The 21,457-nt window shown below is 39.2% G+C and overlaps 1 protein-coding gene across 1 annotated transcript in view; it reads right to left on the reverse strand.

Moving 5' to 3' along the window:
• Positions 1–1,031: 1,031 nt before the first annotated feature.
• Positions 1,032–21,457, reverse strand: part of TBX18 (T-box transcription factor 18) — a 36,392-nt gene continuing 15,966 nt past the window's right edge. Inside the window, exons 5-8 of the mRNA XM_060236636.1 lie at positions 19,092–19,259; positions 13,617–13,681; positions 7,228–7,322; positions 1,032–1,778 (exon numbers count right to left, since the gene is read on the reverse strand). Coding sequence (XP_060092619.1) covers positions 1,054–1,778; positions 7,228–7,322; positions 13,617–13,681; positions 19,092–19,259 — 1,053 coding nt within the window. The 3' untranslated portion in view covers positions 1,032–1,053. The remainder of the gene's footprint in view (positions 1,779–7,227; positions 7,323–13,616; positions 13,682–19,091; positions 19,260–21,457) is intronic.

Consider the following 21,457-nt stretch of genomic DNA (forward strand, 5'->3'; position numbering starts at 1 on the left):
ACAGTGGATGTGGAAGGAGGAAACTGCAGGTGTCCCCATATCACCTTCTACTCTTGGTAAGATTCTAAACAAGCTGGCAATAAGATTCCCACTATCTGTCTATTCTTTGGACAAAAATATACATTTTTATTGTTGTCTAATGACAGGAGGGGAATAAATGCTACTCATTGCCTTCATGAAACAAGTGTCACCACCCCTCAAAAAAATCTGGACACAAAATTTATGGAAATATTTAGCAATCCTGCCTTGTCTTTTCCTTTTACAAACATATATTTAATATTTTAAAATATTAAAATAGAAAATCTATAGAAAATCTTTATACTCTTTCACATGGATTGACCCTCCTTCGAATCCATTTTGTACAGAAAAAACAGCCAAATTGCCCTTTCAATTGCTGCATTTAGATTGTCACCACTGCCATTTGCAATCCCTTGTAAATGATGCAAGGCCAGTAGATATTCCTCTGCTTTCTAACAGCAAGGGCTCCACACAGAAAATCCAAAGCACTCCATAAAGTTTCAGAAGGAAGTTACACTGTCCCTTTATTTTTTAAAAAATCATAGATTTCTAGATTAAGCCTAATCAGTGTGCATGTGTTATTATCTCTCCAACAATAGAATAGAGAAACAACACATGTCTTGCAGCATCAGCTTACTGTGGTAGGAACACTTTAAGGACAGCTGTTATAAAATGGTTGATATACATATTTGTGTGTTTCATCTAAATCAGACCTGAGTGCTATTTTGCTCTTTAAAAGATGTGGAAAAGGGAATGCCAGAGGAAGTCTTGCTTAATTCGTTACATATGGCCAAATGTGTTATATAAAATGAAGAGTATGCTACCCGGAAACTAAATTGGGCTGTTCTGCAAACAACTCGGCTGAACTCAGAACCCTCAAGTGTATCCAAATATCTGCCCAGAGGCAAGCTAAAAACTTTCTCTGATGATTTTTTTTACAGAAACACCTTATAAGGTACATCATCTTTGTGTAATCCAAAAAGGAATACATTGTAAAAACCAATGCACTATACTTTTTATTTTTTAAAAGCTTTATCAAACCATGTGTGCAGAAACTTGAGATGATGACAGTGTTAAGCTTCCAAGGGTCCTCGAGTCAAAGAAATTCTGCTGCCCCCCACTGCTAAGTAAGTGCACTCCTTCCACAGGGGGCAACATCTGCCGATCAGTCATGGTTCCACTTGGCGACGACCCTAAGAAACTTCCTTGGGAAGAAACAATTTTCTCAGGACTGGCAGCCAGTTTAGGGGATGTGGAGAAGTTGTATCCATAGAGAGCACACGGGCTGTGCAGTCTGAAAGTGTTGTAGGAGCTCTGGTGAGCTTGATTTGTGGCAAAGGTGTTGCCTGATGGGGAAGGCATAATATACTGAAGCTGTGGAGACATTCCTGAAATCTGCATTGACAAGCCTGTCTGTGGACAGCTAAAGCCATCGCTGTCACTACCGGTCACAGACATGTTCACAGTTGAACTACTAGAAACACCGACATAAGAGGGAGTTCTTGGGGTCGCAAAGGTCTCAGTGGTTTGATTGGTAAGCCTGTTGTAGGTTTCAGCCAAGGAAGTGCTGTATCTGTTAAGAGCTAGCCCCGAACGAGCACAAGCTGTGTAGTCAGCTGGAGTGAGGCTGCAGAGCTGGCTAGTGTTGGGACCAAGATGGAATGCTGGAGAAGAGCAAGGAGACCCAGGAAGTAGATGGGGATGAGTGGTTGGCACTCCATTGCCAGTTCCCTGAAGCAAAGAGGATGAGCCAGTATTTCCTGGAAGACAATATCATAATAGTGTCAGGGGGAATGTTAATTTCTTTAGGTTGTATCCTGCCCTCGGAGTGACCTAAATGGGATTACACCCTTGATTGTTCACAGCATCTGAGGTGCCTTATGCTGAGATAATGATTAATCCAAGAGAATCCAACAACCATAATTGCTAATGATTGACATGAAGCCAAATACCTCCAATTTAACTGTAAAACTATCCACTATACCACAGCTAACAACATCCCTTCTGGTGAAGAGGAATCCTTCCTTCTTCCCTACACTCTCACATATATGTAAATTACAGTCCTTGAAGGGTCCACCAGTACAAGTCTTACATACAGTAAAAGGATTAGTGAAGGAGGATAGGGAAATGGCTGAGAAGCTAAATGAATTTTTTGCCTCCGTCTTCACTGTGGAAGACGAGAACTTTTTGCCCGCGCCAGAACCACTAATTTTGGAAGGGGTGTTGAAAGACCTGAGTCAGATTGAGGTGACAAAAGAGGAGGTCCTACAACTGATAGACAAATTAAAAACTAATTAGGAAGGAAATTGAAAACAAATCAGCCAGTATCATAATGCCCCTGTATAAATCGATGGTGCGGTCTCATTTGGAGTACTGTGTGCAGTTCTGGTCGCCGCACCTCAAAAAGGATATTATAGCATTGGAGAAAGTCCAGAGAAGGGCAACTAGAATGATTAAAGGGCTGGAGCACTTTCCCTATGAAGAAAGGTTGAAACGCTTGGGACTCTTTAGCTTGGAGAAACGCCGACTGCGGGGTGACATGATAGAGGTTTACAAGATAATGCATGGGATGGAGAAAGTAGAAAAAGAAGTACTTTTCTCCCTTTCTCACAATACAAGAACTCGTGGGCATTCGATGAAATTGCTGAGCAGAAAGGTTAAAACGGATAAAAGGAAGTACTTCTTCACCCAAAGGGTGATTAACATGTGGAATTCACTGCCACAGGAGGTGGTGGCGGCCACAAGTATAGCCAGCTTCAAGAGGGGTTTAGATAAAAATATGGAGCACAGGTCCATCAGTGGCTATTAGCCACAGTGTATGTGTGTATATAAAATTTTTTGCCACTGTGTGACACAGAGTGTTGGACTTGATGGGCCGTTGGCCTGATCCAACATGGCTTCTCTTATGTTCTTATACCTCCTCCTTTAGGGTTAAACTTGTTTTTAGGAAAGCATCTATGAAATCAGCATAACAGATAAAATTGCCACAGATAAGATAAAACTGCTGCAGATAAGAAGTTGGTGCAGTGGTGGTTATACAATTCACACTACAACTACCACATATTCAGGACCAGAATACCTGAAGGTCTGTCTACTCCCATACAAATGTACCTGACCACTAAGGTTGTTTTCCAAGGTGCTGCTTCAGATGTCCACACCACTGGGCCTTTTTGGCTGTGCAACAAAACTATGGAACCCTCTCTCCCCAGGGATATGTCTCTGTCCCCTTCTGTCATTACCTTCCTCCAGAGTGATTTTTTTTTTTGTTTTATTCAGCGTTTCCTCAGTGATTCCTCTTTCCTGCATTATGGTTTAACTTATTATTTTATGTGCTTTTAATACGTAGTTTGGGTTTTAATTGTTGTAATGATTTTAATGATACTTTTTATAATGCGTTGTTTTAACTGTTGGCCATTTTAACTGCTAATGGCTGTTACTGGGCAGAAGAGCAGAATATCTGTTTTGTAAAATAAATAAATATGCATAGGACTGGCTGTCACTGTAGCACAGAGAGTCAAATTTCCATTCCAGAGCTTCTTATGTATGTCAGATCAGCATACCTTTAGCCATGCTAATCAGTTGTGTTTTTGTAACCTTGTGGTTGTGCTCTGTATGGGACTATCCTTGAAGACAGAAAACTACAATTAGTTTGGAATGTAACAGCCCAATTATTATATGGGGTTAACTGAGACACATCTTGCCTATTTTAAGACAGCTATATCAGCTGCAGTTTGTTTCCAAATTCCATTAAAGGTGATAGTTGTAATCATTAATGCCCTTCATGGTTTCGGACTCACACATCTAAAGAACTGACTTCTCTCCCTCTAGTTACCATCTTCTGGTTGTCTCTTCACTTAAGGCTGCTTTCTTGGCTCCAACCAGAAATCTGTCTTTTTGAGCAGGGCTTCCACCTGAGCAATGAGGGGATTATCCTTGGAAGTTTTCTGAAAGTCACTATTTGCTAAGGCTTTTTATGAAGTTTAAACTGCAACAGTTTCTTTAGAAAAGGTTTATGGGATTTTATAGTTTTATGTAGAATTTTTAATTTGGAATCGTAAACTGTCCTGAGATTCATGAAATAAATGGAGTGCATAACTAGCCAAAGATCAGCTATCTGCCTTCCACAGCAGATGGGGATTGAATCTAGGTCTCCTGGATTTTAGTCCAACGTTCTAACCGCTAGACCACATTGGCTCTGATACAGAAGACTCTGCTTGAAATCGCTCTGTAATGTCACACACCTGCTAACACCAATAATTTCCACAGCTTTTGTGGCCTCATCCAGATGGGGGGAAATGAGACTTTGTCCTTGAACGATATACATAATTTCTTGAAGTGGTTGAGAGACAGCTCATTAGCATCTCAGCACTAAACTGACTCTGTTCTTTAAACTAAGGGACCGTTTTATATACCCATTAACCGCAGCAATTAATATGGAAGGGAAAAAAGTAAGCACGACTTTAAGGGACTTGAAAATTCTTCAGCATCTCTATAATATGGATGTCAGATCCAAAGCTAACTTTCCACCAAAAATATTTCTTGACACACATATTTCCCCTTAGTTTGCCAAATGCAGTCAACCTGGAGCTTTTGCTAACAAGTGCTTTTATTCCAGCACAGAATTTTTCTGGAAATTCTGGAACAAATAAAACTGGGTGTTTTGGAGATATAGTTATTTAGAAAAGAAACAAATACAAGGAATGTCACTGCTTGCTTGGTTTTCTAAGCTTCTGTTGTTCTAAGCAACCAAAATGACTTATAGCATGGAAAATAAAAAGTGGATGTCTGGTTAGGTTGTAGATCAGTGAGAAAAGCATTTTTTTTTACAGGGGCAAGGGATGTTTATTTTAAAAATTACTCCACAAATTACTTAACTTGGCATGATCACGGGAGTGACAGCTGTAGACAAAAATGCTTGAGGCACGTCCAAATGAAGCTAAGCACTTTTAAGTCACATTGATTTCAATGGAAGATATTTAAATGCGTGCTTAACACACCCATTGAAATCCAAAATGCTTAACTTTGGCTGGATGCTACCTCTGGAGTCAAGAATGCATGCACTGAAGCAGACCAGACAGCTCTCTCACTTTTTGTGGTAAATATCCAATTTTAAAATTGATCTGCCGCCTATTTTGTTCTAGTCAGTTTCACTTCATTAAAGTTTCCTAAACAATGTTTTTGGCAAGCAATGTAACTTTCCAAAAGCCAAATTTGATAGGTCAAAGTAAATCTCTTTGCAAAGAAAGCTCCATTTTTCTGTTCCGTTATCAAGACCAGCACTCAACTGCAATCCAATAAAAGATATCTTTTGCTAAATCTGAACATATAGTTTGATTTAAGTACTTGCAATGAAAGTCTGATCCGAGCTATGCAGCAATTAAGATTCATCAATGTTTCCCAATTAGCTCTATGGTTCACAAATTAAGCAAGGACAAACCCAAATCAGAAGTGTTCCAAATACTCAAATAATACTAAGCATTACTGCTCTGCCTTAAAGCATGGCAATAAGCAATTGATTGTAATCTAGGATTAACAGTAACAAACAACAACAATAAATGCAAATAATTTCAACAGCTACTTCAGGGGCAACTTTACTTTCATCTCAAACAAATATGAAAAATAACCAATATAAAAATATTAAAAACCAATCTAAAACATCTTACAAGATCTCTCCCTTCTGATATATTTGGGATTTGCCATTTGCCAATCTGACTCTGTGATAACAGAAAAGCAACATTTAAATGTAATGGGAATTAAAACATAAAAAGCCTTGGATTTATGCTTCTATACGATCTTTACTCAAAGGAAGTGAAAACTAGGTGTGTGTGTTCGGCATAAACTGAACCAAATTATTCAGTGATATTATTCAGCTTTTATTCGGGCCAGCTATATTGCTGAGTTGAGCCACCACCACGTGATGCAGCTAGGAGAAGGCATGCCCTTCACTTGTGGAGGGCATGCTGCCAAAGCGGCACAACTCCGGAGAGTGAAGAAAAGGCATTTTTAAATCAGAAAAAAAAATATTTTTTTGTGTGTGCACACCCCTAGACAAGACATACTCTCCCATTTTTATCCCCAAGGAGATAAGGTGAGAGAAATTCCTTAAGTTGCTTTATGACTGTGTGGAGATTTGAACCTGATTCTCTAGCCAATGTAACATGCTGCTTCTCAAGCAACATCTGTATGCTTTGCACTTTTATCTTAAACTGATCTCAGCTTACCATCTTGTAATTCGTCCTTTACTGACTACTTTTGTGCATTCTTTCAGTTCCCTGCTTATTTTTCAACTGGAAGGTTCTTTGGACAAAGACTTGTTTCATTTTTTGTAAACTATCCTGTATAGAAACAGACCATTGTGCAGCAGTTCACATACTGCAATTATTATTGAATGGCTTTGTGTGTAGTGCAGCCAAGAGATCCTCAGATTGTCTGGTAGCCAGAGGTTCTAGCTCTTTTAGCATTATGTACCTCTAAATAGTAAGCTAAACTTTGTTTTATTTTTTTTTAAAGATAAGAGACGTTTCAGAGGGGGTTTGCCATTGCCTGCCCCTGCATCATGCCCCTTGTACTCTTTGGAAGTCACCTTTCCAAATACTAGCCAAGCCAACCCTGCTTAGCTTCCATGATCTGACAAGATCAGGCTAGGTTGCTAACTTGGAAAGCCCAGAATGCAAGAAAGACTAACAGAACACCAGTCTTCTGGCCGTGAAACAAATTATATTAGTGGAATAATAATAATAATAACAAAATAAAAACATTTAATTTTTTGCAGAATGAAACTCTATTGAATCCTAATTTTTCTGCGTTGGCATGGTACACTGCAGAATGCCAATGTCATATTTTGCAATGTACAAGTATGGCAAAGTTACTGAGCTCCTATGTGTTCTTCTTTTGTACAAGTTTTGGAAGGGCACTATAAGAGTGCTATATGTATTTAAATATATTCGTGGCATGGGAAAATTGTTATAAGTATTTTCATTGCTGCTTTTCCATATGAGTATTTGCTAAAATTGCTGAAAGTCATTTTGCCATCTTTTTATCAAGATGCAAAATTGGCAGATGTGAATTAGTCTATTTTTTATTATAAGCACAGGGTTCAATTTTTATCTATTTAAATCAATGGAATGTTGTTGTTATCTTAAGGAGGATGCATACTGCACACAGAGTAACCAATCTGGGGCTCACCAAGTCCCTAAATGACACAGATACCTTGTTTAGCAATTCCAGGTATATCTTCAAATGTAAGGGTCCTCAGTGAGGGTCTCCAGAATGCATAAGACTCCACTAAAGCTTCCAATCCCATCCTAGGCAACAGAACAACATTTTGGGAGAATAATCAGTAATGTACTAATGTTTCACAATGCTTTATGATCTTTCTTTTCTCTCTCATTCACATTCTTTGACACACAAACATGCGCGCACACACACACACACACAACCCTACCTTATAGAGCTGGGCTTACTCTATGACAATAATCTTACTAACTTTTTCATATACAGTATTTAAAACCAAACAGTCACCACCCTCTGGGTTTTATGGACTTGTGAAACACAAAAGTGGCTGTTGTTAAATCAAATATTTTAAAGGCTAAAAATACATTAAATACCTCCTTAATATTGCTTTTCCATGTGAACACTTGTTCAGATTGCCAGAATGTCATCTTGTGCTCAGAAGCAAAACAGTGGATACTATACCATACATTTGGCTGACATTTCACAATGTTAAAAATACATGGTACTAGAAACGATTAGGACATGTCTCTCTTTTAAATTGGTGGGCATGGTAATAACTCTTCAGAAACTAGATACCAACTCTATCTTGCGTTATGCATGCTTCCTCCAAGGGTTTTGAAAGCTAAAAAGTTAAGCCCACATGTCAATACAAGTATGCTACTGTGTTAATGTCTTAGAGCTGGAAAAAAGGTAAAGGAAAGGGCAATCAAAACCATCAGAAGCAGGGAGACTTTTCTCTATGAGACAGGGCTAAAGTGTCTGAGGCATTTTAGTTTAGAAAAAAGTTACATGATAAGATTGTGAATGGTGAAGAAAGGGAGTTGAAATAAATTTCCCCCTTCCTCTTTCATAGCGCCAAAATCAAGGTCATCCAAATAAATGGACCAGCTGCTTAATGAAAGGGCAGATGAAAGAAAATTCTCCTTCACATACTGCGTTATTAACTGATAGAATTCACTTTGTGTTGATAATCAAAACTAAAATTATTTTTTACCGTAAGAATTTGAATCAACCAATGCATTCTCCTGATACTGCTTTTTTAATTCAGTGGTTCCAGAAATGTTGCAGGAAAGAGTTATAAAGCATTCACTAAATGTGGATTTTAAAAATAGCCTTCTTTCTTCCCCCTGTGGTAATGGAGGCTTTTCATTTCTAGTTAAAACAGAGATAAAAGCCCACCTCCTGGAGGAGTCCAGCCAAGGTGATAATTTATACAAGATGCCTTCCAACAATTTCCACATTTTATCACCATCCTAATTTATACTACCAAATGGCCAATTTTATTTAACTAAGCCATCATATTTTTCTCCCCAACTACTTAAATAAAGAAATGTTCATACCTCCCTGAGTTACAGAATCATTTCCTAAAGTCTACATGAAAGCTCTAACTATTCTCAATGTATAAATTCTATTTCACATTGCAAAACATTAATCAGAAAAAGAGTATTTCCAAAGGTAAAGCCACTGGTTTCTACAAAACCATGTGTGAGACTGTAAATAATATGAACAAAAAATTAAAAAGTTTTAGTTAAGTGATTTTCCTAAAGCACCCTAAAAAAGGATTATAAAACAGCAGTTCTACCAAGCTATTTGTTACTCTGGTAGCAATTTTCATTTTAATATTGTTAAGTATGCAATACTGCAGAAAAATAGTGTTTGGGAAAAAACCTGGACTCACATTAGTGGATTTAGCCTGGGACCCAAACTGCACCAAAAACACTTCCCCAGGATCTGGAGACCCTTGTGATGCACTGGACACTGCTGCAGAAGAGGAGAGCCAGTACATCCCATGCAATCCTAAGCTAATTTACATGAGGACATACCCCAACGATTTTATGGGGTTGATTTCCAAATAAGTATGTTTAGGATTAGAGAAGAACTGGAGTAGATCATTGTTCTGAGTAAATTAACATTTGTTACTTTTATTGAAGCTATACCAATATATACTATCTGAGACTCTGCCACATGAATGTTAAAATGATTTAGGGTGCAATCCTAAAGACATTACCCTGGGAATAAGCCCCACTGAATAACATGGGACGTTCCTCTGAATAGACTGCTTAGGATTGCTCTCACAATGTAATGCTTCACTGAACACACAAGTGTAATTTTGTAATTTATTTCTTATCTCTGGTTTTTGAGGTACTGGGTTAGAAGGCACTCAAAAGAACCAAGATCAACCTCCTTCAACTGAGGCTCGACTGAAGCCACTTTTATCAGACATTTACATGAACTTTTCTTAATGCTAGAAAACACACACATGAAACTGCCTTATGCTGAAGCAGACCACTGAGCCATCAAATCAGTATTATCTACTTTGACTGGCAGCAGCTCTCCACTGTCTCACATCACCTCTTTCCTGAGCTTTTTGACTGGAAATTTCAGGGACTGAACCTGGGAACTTCTGCATACTAAGCATATACTCTACCACTCAGCCATGGCCGCTCCCCTAAGACAAATAACTACATCCTGCAACAGCCAAAGAAAGGTTTGATTTTTTTTTAAAGTAGAAATTCCTAGTTATAATGGCTGCTGCAATAAATTAAAAAAATAAATGTGTATGCTAACTGCTCTGACGCTAAAAGTACAGAGTCAAACCATGGATCCATCTGGCTTAGTTCTGCCTGCTGTGGCTGGCTTTATGTGAACACATGTATCTGTCCATTGGTCTATTAAGGTCAGTATTGTCTACTCAGACTGGCAGCAACTCTCTGGTGTCTCAGGCACAGGTCTTTCAAATCAAGTACTGGATTGAACCTGGGATCTTCTGCATGCAAAACAGATGTTCTGCCACTGAGCCATGGCCTCCACCCAACAGGGGATGTAGGTAACAGACTAACACCTGCTTCTTGAGTCATTTCAACTGTAAATATCAAGAATTTTAAGATTCTGCCCTTATGCATAAACATTTTTTTCTATTCCCACCTCTCCCAGTATTTGTTCTAATGGTCACTGTTCTTTCATCACAGTTCCCTGTCTTGCACACTTCAGTCCATGCTTAGTATTTTGAGTTCTGTTCTTCCTTCCTAAGAATTACTGTATTATTAAGCAAGCAGAACAAACTGCATTGCAATTACTGGAACAAGAAGCTGCCATTTCTACCAATGCTGACTGATGTTACTTAGAATAAAATTTGATTAATTTTATTAAACTGATTAATCAGGAATATTTGCTTAATTCATTTTATTCACCAATAAATGCGTGTAGAATTAACTCTCAATAATATTATTTGTAAGTGGTGTTTTTTGTTTTTGCATAAACAAAAGATCTTGAAAATATTTAAACTAGAAACAGCTTCCTGCAATTTGAACCCATTATATCTTACCCTATTATCTTCTGAAACAGTGAATTGTTGCTCCCTGCCTTTTTCTGGCAGGTTGTTACAGTGCCATCCCTAAGCAGAAGACTTCAGTCTATTCAACGGGGATTAGTCCCAGGAAAGCATTCCTAGGATTCCATTACTAAAGATCTACAAATTATTACTACTGTTTAGTATTTTCTTACATGACACATGGTCTATAAAATTGCAGCTTCAAAGGCAGACATATTTTAAGTTTGTTTTCTTACTCTTTTATTTATTTATTTACATTACTTATAGTCCTTTTGAGCTTGAACTCCAGGCAAATTACATAGGGTGAGGCAATACAATTGACAAGAGTGGGATATTCAAGAAACAGCACTATACGATTAGGGTTGCAAAACCAACCAGAGGTGTAAAAACAGAACTGAAGCAAAGTATAAGTATTAATATGACACCATCAGTGATGCAAAGATTACAGCCAATACCATATTCCGTAATCATTTATCCAAGCAACTTTGTGAATCATTTAGTACAGTGCATCTCTATTGCCTGCATATAAAAGCCCCCTTGAATAATTCAGTAATGCATAGTTTGTGGAAAGCCAGGGAAATGGGAGCCTTCCTGACCTCCTTAGGCAGGCCATTCCATAAGGCAGGAGCCATAAAGCTGAAGGCACAAGTATGGCCAACTTTGATGTTGCTCGTTTGCAGGTCAGCACCTGCAGAACATGTTGCTCAGATGATCAAAGATATTGTGGCAGACCACAGGAGAATAGGCAGTCACATAGACATGAGGGTCCAAGGCCATGAAGGGCTTCATATGTGATAGCCAATACATTAATTTGAGTCTGGTAACTAACTAGTGGCCAGTGGAGTAAATGCAGAATGGGAGTAATATGTGTCCTCCATCTAGCTCCCAATAATAGCCTAGCTGCTGCATTCTGTACCAACTGGAATTTCCAAATTGTTTCTAAGGGGAGGCCAATGTAGAGTTCATTACAGTACACTAGTTTCAATGTTACTGTAGCATGGACCCACATGGCCAGATCAGCCAGATCAAGGAAAGGGAGAGGGGCATCTTTCAAGCTAGAGTGGGTTGGAAGAAAGCTTTTTTTTTTTTTGGCATTAACTTGCTTCTCCAGTCAAAACACTGGTTCCAGTATATACCAAGGCAGTTAACCGAGTCAGCAACGGTCAGCTGATCTTCATCAAAAGTGGGGAGCACAATGTCCTTAAAAATATCCACCTTCCCAGCCAGCATTCTCTCTGTCTTTTCAGAGGGCGTTTTCGCACTGACCTTAATCAGCAGCGACGCCCCTCTTCACCACGCAGGATTGGCACGGATTTCGCACTAATTGCCGCGGAGCACCCGGAAGAGCCGGAAAGTCCCGCGGCTTTTGCAGCGCAAACGGAAACCGCCAAAAACCAGTTTCCATTTGCGCCGCAAAAGCCGCGGGACTTTCCGGCTCTTCCGGGTGCTCCACGGCAATTAGTGCGAAATCCGCACCGATCCTGCGCGGTGAAGAGGGGGTCGCTGCTGATTAAGGTCAGTGCGAAAACGCCCAGAGTTTTGTTTCAATTTGTTCACGCTTTGCCAATTTATCACAGCAGCCAGGCAGTTATTCAAGACTGCTACTGCATCACCACGTAATTGAGATAAGGATATACAGAGCTAGGCATCATGTGCATATTGATGATAACCAACCCTAAAGCTACGAATGATTTGTCCTAAGGGCTTTACATAGAGTTTGAAAAACAAGGGGAATAAAACCGTGCCCTGTGGAACTCTACAGGTTAGGTCCCACATTTATGATAATTGTTTTCCAATAGCAAACCTTTGAAATCGATTTGTGAGGAATGATTTGAACCAGTTCAGCCCGCATCCCCTGGTACCTACTACTGAACCAGTTCAGCCCGCATCCCCTGGTACCTACTTTTGCCTCCAAGTGCTAATTTTTATTCAGAACTATAGGTTGGAAGGTCAAATTTAATGACAAATGGGAGGAAGTCAGATCTGTACCCACCCTTGTGTTTCATGAAAAAAAAGCATTTTGAAGTTCCTTATGAAACAGGCCATTATAGTTGACATTGACTTAATTCCTGTCTAAGGAACACACCAATCTAGAATTCTTGTTGGTAAAGCTCTTCCAGTTTTGACAAACATTTCCTTATATTTTCTTGATGTTATACATATAGACAGACAGTAAACATTTGAAAGGAGAGGGAAATGCTGTTTATAAACTAATTCAGGTGAGCATATTTAAGGGAAAATCTACACTACTAAACTTGTTTAACAGTTTCCCCCAGAACTGCAATTTGTATGGGGTGGGCAGCGTAGAGAGCGCTAACAAAAAATTCTCAACATTTCATCATAGTATTGCTGCCAGGATTCTTGGGAGGAATCCATGACAGTGAAATTGGTATAAAATGATATACATTTGTAGTTTATAACCCTAAGGTATTATGACTTCTATAAAAAATAAATTCATTGAAGTCACATCTTGGTTTTAATTATTGTAAAATGTATGAATGATTTTATTATATATTCTGTTTTAATATTTATGTTGTTTTAATTGTTGTTAGCTGCCCTGAGCCTGTCAGGGGAAGGCAGGATATAAATTTGATAAAATAAAGTGAAACTACTCCTAATGCATAGATTCCTCCAGCAGTAAATGAAATGTTATGTAAAAGATAATATCAAGTAAGAGGTAAATATGCAAAATAGGTGAATATCCTAATTCTTTCCACAGTTAGAGACATTTTCAGAATTCTTGTCACTAACTGTAAGATTACTGCTTTATTCTCTACTAATCAATACACAGTATTTATTTATGAAACAAGGACAATATGCAGTTCAGTCTCATGCTATCCACATTTAGGTATATAACTTGTAACATGAAACTAAAACAACTGCCTTAATTCTACCTAAGTGCAAGGAAAGCATAACATTCAATCAACATTCCCAATCCACATTGATCTTAGTGCAATTTGCAACTTATCGTGCCTATTATTGGTAAGAAATACCTCACAGCTGTTAAAAATGAAATCAGTACTTTAATACTTACCTGTTACGTCCAGAGTCTCTAAATCCTTTGGCAAAAGGATTCCTATCAATCTTGAGTCGAGTGATCTGTCAAAAGAACACAATATAATCAGAGAAAAGGTGATTCACAGCCATCCTATCTAGGAATGCTAAATGTGTGTGTGTGGGAGGGGGTGTCTTGATATGGCCTAAAACTTGAGAGAGAAAAACCCAAAGCACACATCTTGCATGGATCTATTATGTACAGCTCACTCACTGGATTGTGGCCAAGAAATTCTGCAAACTGCTACAAACACCAAAGTGGTTTTATTTAGGTAAGATTTTGCCTGTAGAAGCCTATAAAGTCTTTATTCCAACAACTAGTCCTCTAAAGAACAAAGTTTGAGTCCCTTTAAGATCCACAAAGTTTAATTCTGGATATAAGCTTTCACAAAAGCTTATATGCAGAATCAAGCTTTTTTGGTCTTGAAGGTGCCAAGGGACTCAAACTTTGTTCTGTTGCTTCAGACCAACATGGCTACCCACCTAAAGCCGCAGTCCTCAAAGTCTTTCTAAATCTTTACAACCATTTTTTTAAAAAAACAAAAAACTGACCACTATTATACAAGAACTCAACCATCTTCTACTAACTAACTTCTACTAACAGTGTATGTTTGTGTGAACATCTGGAGAGCCAGTTTGGTGTAGTGGTTAAGTGTGCGGACTCTTATCTGGGAGAACCGGGTTTGATTCCCCACTCTTCCACTTGCACCTGCTGGAATGGCCTTGGGTTAGCCATAGCTCTGGCAGAGGTTGTCCTTGAAAGGGCAGCTGCTGTGACAGCCCTCTCAGCCCCACCCACCTCACAGGTTGTTTGTTGTGAGGGAGGAAGGTAAAGGAGATTGTGAGCTGCTCTGAGACTCTTAAGAGTGGAGGGCGGGATATAAATCCAATATCATCTCCTTCTTCTTCTTCTGTGTATGTATGTGCTTTTTAATAAGCAAGCTAGCATGGTATAGTGGTTACAGAAACAGACTAAATCTGGGAGACCCAGATTTAAATCTCCACTCTGTCATGGAAGCTTACTGAGTGACTTTGGACAATCAGGCACTCCAATCTATCTCTCAGAGTTCTTAAGGCTAAAATGGAGAGGATAATCATGTAAGCCAGGAGTGGCCAACGGTAGCTCTCCAGATGTTTTTTGCTACAACTCCCATCAGCCCCAGCCAGCATGGCCAATGGCTGGGGCTGATGGGAATTGTAGGCAAAAACATCTGGAGAGCTACCGTTGGTCACCCCTGATGTAAGCCACTATGGGCCCACAGTGAGAATGGTCAGATATAAACTAAGTCAGAAGATAAATAAGTATATAAAGTGTGGATTCATCAAAACAATTATATGCAGTCTATTGGAAGTTTGCCACAACTAAGTCCCACACATTTCTATGGGATTTAATTGCAACTAAATGAATAGTGATTCCAGTTCACTAAAGTACCCATAGCCTAGCTATCCGTACTGAAACAAAAGTGAAGACAGACACAAAGGACACAAAGAAGAGGACTCCTCTAAGCCTGCAAGTGAACTAATGACACTTCAAAAAGCAGGCTGACACAGAATCACACACAGGTCTACTCAATGGGGCTTACTCCTGGGCAAATGTCCATAGGATTGCACTGTGTACAGCTTCCTTCCAAACTAACAGCACTCAGGAAAAGAGGCACGTTTCTGTGGTTAGTCTTTGTTAACTTTATGCAGGCAAAGAAGCATGGAACGAACTAATGAAGCAGCAATAAACAAACAGAAGTGTCCAAGAGAGACAGCTTTCCTAAAGCACTGGGAGATGACTGACAGCACAGCCAGAGTTCTATTTCCCGATATGCACATCTGTCATCAGCTTCAGGGCCAACATTGTTCCGCAGCTGAAAAACCCACTGGAAATCCTCTATTTATGGTACACCTGTCTTCACCCTTTAGCAGAGTCCATGATGAAATTATTTATTTCACGCTGCAGTGTTGGCATGTAGATTCCACTATTCTAGCATGAAACAAGAATAAAGGTCACAGTCTTGGCCCAGAGAAGCCAACAGAATTCAATTTTTAATAGGCAGTTCACAATCAAGTTGTAAGGGAGAAGGTTCCTATGTTTAAAGAAGGAAGCTTAATTGCATGGCTATAAGCCTCAACTTCCATAAAAAGAATAAAAAAGACATTAGATTATAATAATTGATTCTGATGATTAACTTTTAGATACACATCTCACAAATTTAGGAACTTGAATCATGCTGTATAGAGTGATCTATTCCACATCACCAAATATACCATCAGTCCCAGAACTCTTATTGCAACTGGTTAATGTAGATCAGAATCCAAAAATTTATTTTGGGATGCCTAAATTGGATTTTTTAATTTACTTTCTCTTTGAACAGCAACAACACAATCAGTTACACCACCAAGCCCAAGGTACCCTTTGGTGTGTGACTAAGGAGTTCTTTGGCTCGCAGCCATTAATGCAGTAGTTATGAATACATTTTTCCCTTCACCATTAAATAAGTTCTGGAAAAGCTAAATAACAATGAAACAGATGCAAACATAAATAATGCACCATACAAAAAAAGAGAACTAAATCATGAAGCTAACAAAAAAACTAACTGGAGAAAAACTGCCAAATGTCTATTATTGCTTTGCATTGCTCCATGACTAATATCCCTTTGGTGGTGGAAAGTGACATCAAGTCACAGCTGACTTATGGCAGCCACATGAGATTTTCAGGGCAAAAGATGTTCAGAGGTGGATTGTCACTGTCTGCCTCTGTGTCACCCCCCTGGTATTCCTTGGAGGTCTTTCTTCCAAATACTAGCCAAGGCCAATCATACTTAGCTTCCAAGATCTGATGAGATGGGGCTTGCCTGGGCTATCTGGGTCATGGATATTCCTTTACCAATACTATAGCACATTACAAGATCCTGGGACAAGCATTGTAACAGCAAATTATCTAGTGGTTTTACAAAGAAAGATACATTAAACTTCCAATTAACATACAAGAATATCTCTCATGAACAGAAACATATGAGCAAAAGTGTGATGGAATACCAATGGTGTTGTATCATCTTTTGGGGAGAATGTCCATTCCCATACACTCAGGAGAATGGCCTGATTAAAGTGCGAAAGGCTTCAGTAAAAAATGGAAAGCATTTCATTGATTTTGTTTCCATATGTAAGAGGACTGAGCTCCTCCTGCCCTCTCCTTTCTGCTCTCTCCCTTTCTCATAATACCTTCCACTGTAGAGAAATAATCATGGCAGGAGGGGGGAACAGCAAGAAAGAGAAAGGGAAGGAGGCAGGCTCCGTGCACCTTTTCCTACCTCCTAAATAGTGCTCTGCCAATCCAGCAAGAACAAAATATGAAAGGAGCATCTGCATGCTCAGATGATCCAAATGAGCACTTAAGAGACACATCTACTTTCACTTTGTCATGTGTAGCCAGAGCTCATTCAATTAGTGAGGTGTGCTTTTTGATGTGGGTGGTATGTGCATGCCCAATTTGAAACTACTAGTTAGCTGTAAATGACTAGTTGTGCATAATTCTAGCTGTATCAAGGTGTGCATCTCTACTATGATCAAAGGGTCTGCAAAAAGGAGGAAACCTCCCTGTTGGTTAATGTATACATGGCCAGAAGATGATTTAGCTTCACTTAGTCCATTTAGAGATGTTACAACCTCTCTTCCCATTTGCAGAAAACACCTTTGGTATTATGTGTTTACTTATTTCAAAAATTTATATTTGCCTCTCCAGAGAACCTGATCGAGGCAGCTTACAAAGCAGAACATGAATAAATTATAAGACAAAAATGGTTAGAACTAAACTATGAAAAACCCAGCCAGAGCATTTAAAACAAACAGCACTGAACACTGAGCAGCATACAATGGCTGGGTCCAGACCGTCAGTTTGATCCCTGGCAGATTAAAAAATAAGTCCAAATGTGCACATATGCTTCCCGTCCAGCTCCTGTACTCACCCTGTCCTCCAGCAGCTGAGGCAGCTCAAAAATTCTTGTGCCACATTTCATCCACCTTTCTGGGCGTCTGAATGCCGGAGAGTGTAAGTGAGGCAGATTGGCAGGGTGAACCTGCCATCCGCTCTAGGTGCTCACACCAGTATTCTTTAAAAAAAAACTGCCCTAGGTGCATGACTGTATGGCCACTACAAAAATGTAAGAAACAAAAGAAACGCAAACCACACTAAGGGGATGGTGCACAACAACTGTCTGCACTGAAGCGCCCCTTGTGCAAGATACAATCTCCTTGTGCAGGAGCGTCTGATCACTCTTTGTCTACTCCAATCTGGGGCGGCACAATTTGGGGCACCTCTGGTGTGCCCAAAGTTGTCCGTCTGTGCCCAGCCAGTGTGTCTAATAAAACAATCTAGAAGCAGATTTAAAATGTCAAAATATGATCTCCTTACTTAAAAACCTGGATAACAACTCATGCTTTGTTTTGACATCTAAAAGAGAGTAGGGTAAGTGAGCCTCAACGGGAACAGCATTCCATAAGCAAGGCAACATCACTGGGAAAAAAATCCTTGTATTTGATCGCCAATCACCTCGCATCTGAAGGTGAAGGCACAGACAGCAGAACTCCAGAACAGGATCATAATTGGCAGGCTGGACAATACAGGTAGAGATGGTCCTTCATGTATCCTGGCCCCAAGCCATTTAGGGCATCAAAGGTAATTCTGGACAGATGGACAGTCAATGCAAATCTTTCCACACAAGTGATATGATCCCTGGCAGCAGCCTAGTTGCCGTATTTTGAAGAAGCCGAAGTTTACAGGCAGTTTTCAAAACAGCCCCCCTGAAAGTGTATTACAGTAATCAATCTCGATTCAAATCCTATAGTACCTTAGAGAACAGCAAGATTTTTGGGGTATAAGCTTTTGAGAGTCAGTGCTTTATTTGTCAGGTATCTATTGTACCAGCTGTTCTACTGCAGACCAGAATGGCTACCCTCTGAAAGTAATTAACTGGTTGTGATCACAGTGTAGCTCACTCTGGCCAGATCACAGTTTTCAAGGAATGGTTGTTCCATATACACAAGAGTTATTTGGTTGTACATATAAAGGCTAGACATTATAATGACCAGTTGTACCATAGACTGTAAGTCGCTATGGTAAAAACAAAACGATCATGCTCTAACAAGTGAAAAAAATGCTCAGGAGTAATCTTAGTAAAGGATCTCCTTATTTTTTCTTTCCCAAGAACTGAAAAAAGGCTTCTGATCACTCTTCCTTCTGAAACACCTTTATGGGCTCTGAGGAGCAGAAAACCCGTGTGTGTGTGTGTGTTTGTGCTTCCCAAACTCAATTCATTTTCTAGGGACCAGAACAAATTCTATTACATAATCTAAAGGGTATTAAACAACTGCCCTTTTTTTCTACTGAAAGTAATAGTAGTAGACAATTTTCTCCTCTCATCTGTTTAGAATTCAATGACAATAATAATCTATATTGAATAAAAGTTACCTGTTGGTTCTGGTATGCTGTAACAGTTGTGAAAACTGTCTCAGGAAAAGAAAATGCCTTTACCCCCTCCCCAGACGGAATGGGTTTGACTGGGGAAAGATCATCGCCACAGTCTTTTCGAATAACATGGACACGTGGCTGGTACTTGTGCATAGAATGGAGGATAATCTAAAACAAGAGAGAGAAAGATTTGTTGCCTCTATATCAACAGTATTTTGGATTAATAAAAATACATTGCTTATCTTTAACTTTAATCTATCACAAACTCAGCTAAGTTCCTTAGAGAGATGGTTTTGTAACTATGTAAAGAAAGTAAACATGGGCTGGAAGGTGACTGGCTGGTCGGACTGCTGCTGAATTTTTCCAGACTTGTTTGGACATTTTCAGAAGCACTCTGGAATGTTCTATCTGTGGTTTCCTGAAGAACAAATGAAACTTCAACCACTCCACAGGCTAACTTTTTAAAAGCCACAATGAATATCAGCAATATTTGATTTTTCTGTATTGTAGAAGCAAGCACCATTCTTCTCGAAAGCTACCCTACTCTAGAAGTAAGAACACATACTGGTTCTAAAAATATCCATACCTGAGGATTAGGACAACTTAATATGGATCTCCAAGGTTGCCAACCATCCAGAGAATAAATAATTGTCATGGCTCATTTTTACGTGTCTTCACCTACAAATATGCACACTGGTAATAAATACCAGGACTGAACAGAATGAAAACTAGTTAAATGGTTAAACCCAAATCAAAATTTTCTAGCATTCTGGGAAGGCAGTACTAAATGGAGTTATATCCATCTAAGTCTATTGAAATCAGTGGGTTTAGAAGGGTATAACTCTTTATAGGACTGTACTCTGGAAGGTCTAGATGACTTGGGAAAAAACATATATTCATTTTATATCATATATGAAATTGCTTTTAATGGTTCAAAACCAAAAATGTTATTATTACTTTTGGGCGCCCATTAATTCCCATAAAGGTTTCATGGCTACTAGCCGACAGAAAATCTAATTAAAAGGAGGAAATTTTTTAATTTCCTGTTTCATTATTGGCCACAGAATATGAAATCACCATTGTATGTCATCCTTCCAGCTACCTCCTCTTTCTTGGCACAACTTTAATGCCAAATACCATGAAACTAAATTTGCCCAATTAAAAGGAAGAGTTTTATATTTGTATAAATAAGGTCTTGGCTAGTTGGGATGATTTTACATGAATTCATTGCTCACTGGGAGACATGACACTGTTTTGAATATGCAATTTTCCAGATACTTGAGTTTTCACTAGAGTGAAGTCAGGCTTTTGACAATCACATCAGGAATAACCAAATATTATGCTCAGATATGTTTCTACCATAATACAAATTTTCCCATTTCTTTATCCTAATGCAGAGCAAGACTCGGGCAATTTTTTTTGAAAACAGGCTTTAGCAGTGACACTTCTTTCTAAGTGCTCAGGATCACTGATTGGCAGGCAAAATTGTACAGCTACTTTTACTTTACTGGGAGCCTTGTGGTATGACCCCCCCCCCAAAGGAGGGAGATGCCTTATATAGTTATATTAATTTGCCCTATACTGGAGGGTAGAGTGGGAAAGAGTCCCACTAATTTCAGTAGAATATATTGTACTATATGAACGACTGGACTGAAATAACTAAGAAGTTGAGGAGCGGCTGCAGCTTATGAAATTAATGATCAGATGGCGGAAAAAGAGTTTTCATTGCATATGCTAATGCATAGTTTAACATTACAGTGCCCTGAAGTAGGGTTCCCAGACTCCTGCCGGAGGTGGGTTTTCTCCCAATTTCAGAGCCTCCAACCCGCTGCCACGGAACTGGCTGGTGGGAGAACTCTGCACCCGAAGAGCACTGGAGTACCACAACATGCCTAGTGTGATGGCATCATCTGAAAGTGATGCAATTGCACTGGGCGTGTCATGGGGGGCGCTCTAGCATTTGGGAAAAACTCTATGATAACCATAAAGGTCCCAAGTGCTAGAGCATCCCCCCTTGACATGTCCAGCATGATTACATCAGTTCTGGGTAGCATCACTGTGTCTCGGAAGATCCCCTGCCCAGAGCCGGGTAAGACCTGGCAACTCTACCCTGAAGTCATTTTTTTCAGTTATATGAAATATAGGTATAAAACAAAATAAGAAAAACAAAGAAAAAATGCAAATCAAAACCTACATAGGGCTTCCTTCAATAGGACAAAGGGTTTTTTTAAATAAATCGTAGTAAAGTACCCTGTATAAAAGGAAACCAGATTTCAACTGCATTTTATAACATCAAGGACAAGTATCATCATCCTACATTTTTCCTGGCTCTCACAGCTATAATTACACAATGGTTCCTCTCATAA

Source organism: Heteronotia binoei, chromosome 1 (assembly GCF_032191835.1).
Source record: "Heteronotia binoei isolate CCM8104 ecotype False Entrance Well chromosome 1, APGP_CSIRO_Hbin_v1, whole genome shotgun sequence".
Classification (NCBI taxonomy): domain Eukaryota; kingdom Metazoa; phylum Chordata; class Lepidosauria; order Squamata; family Gekkonidae; genus Heteronotia; species Heteronotia binoei.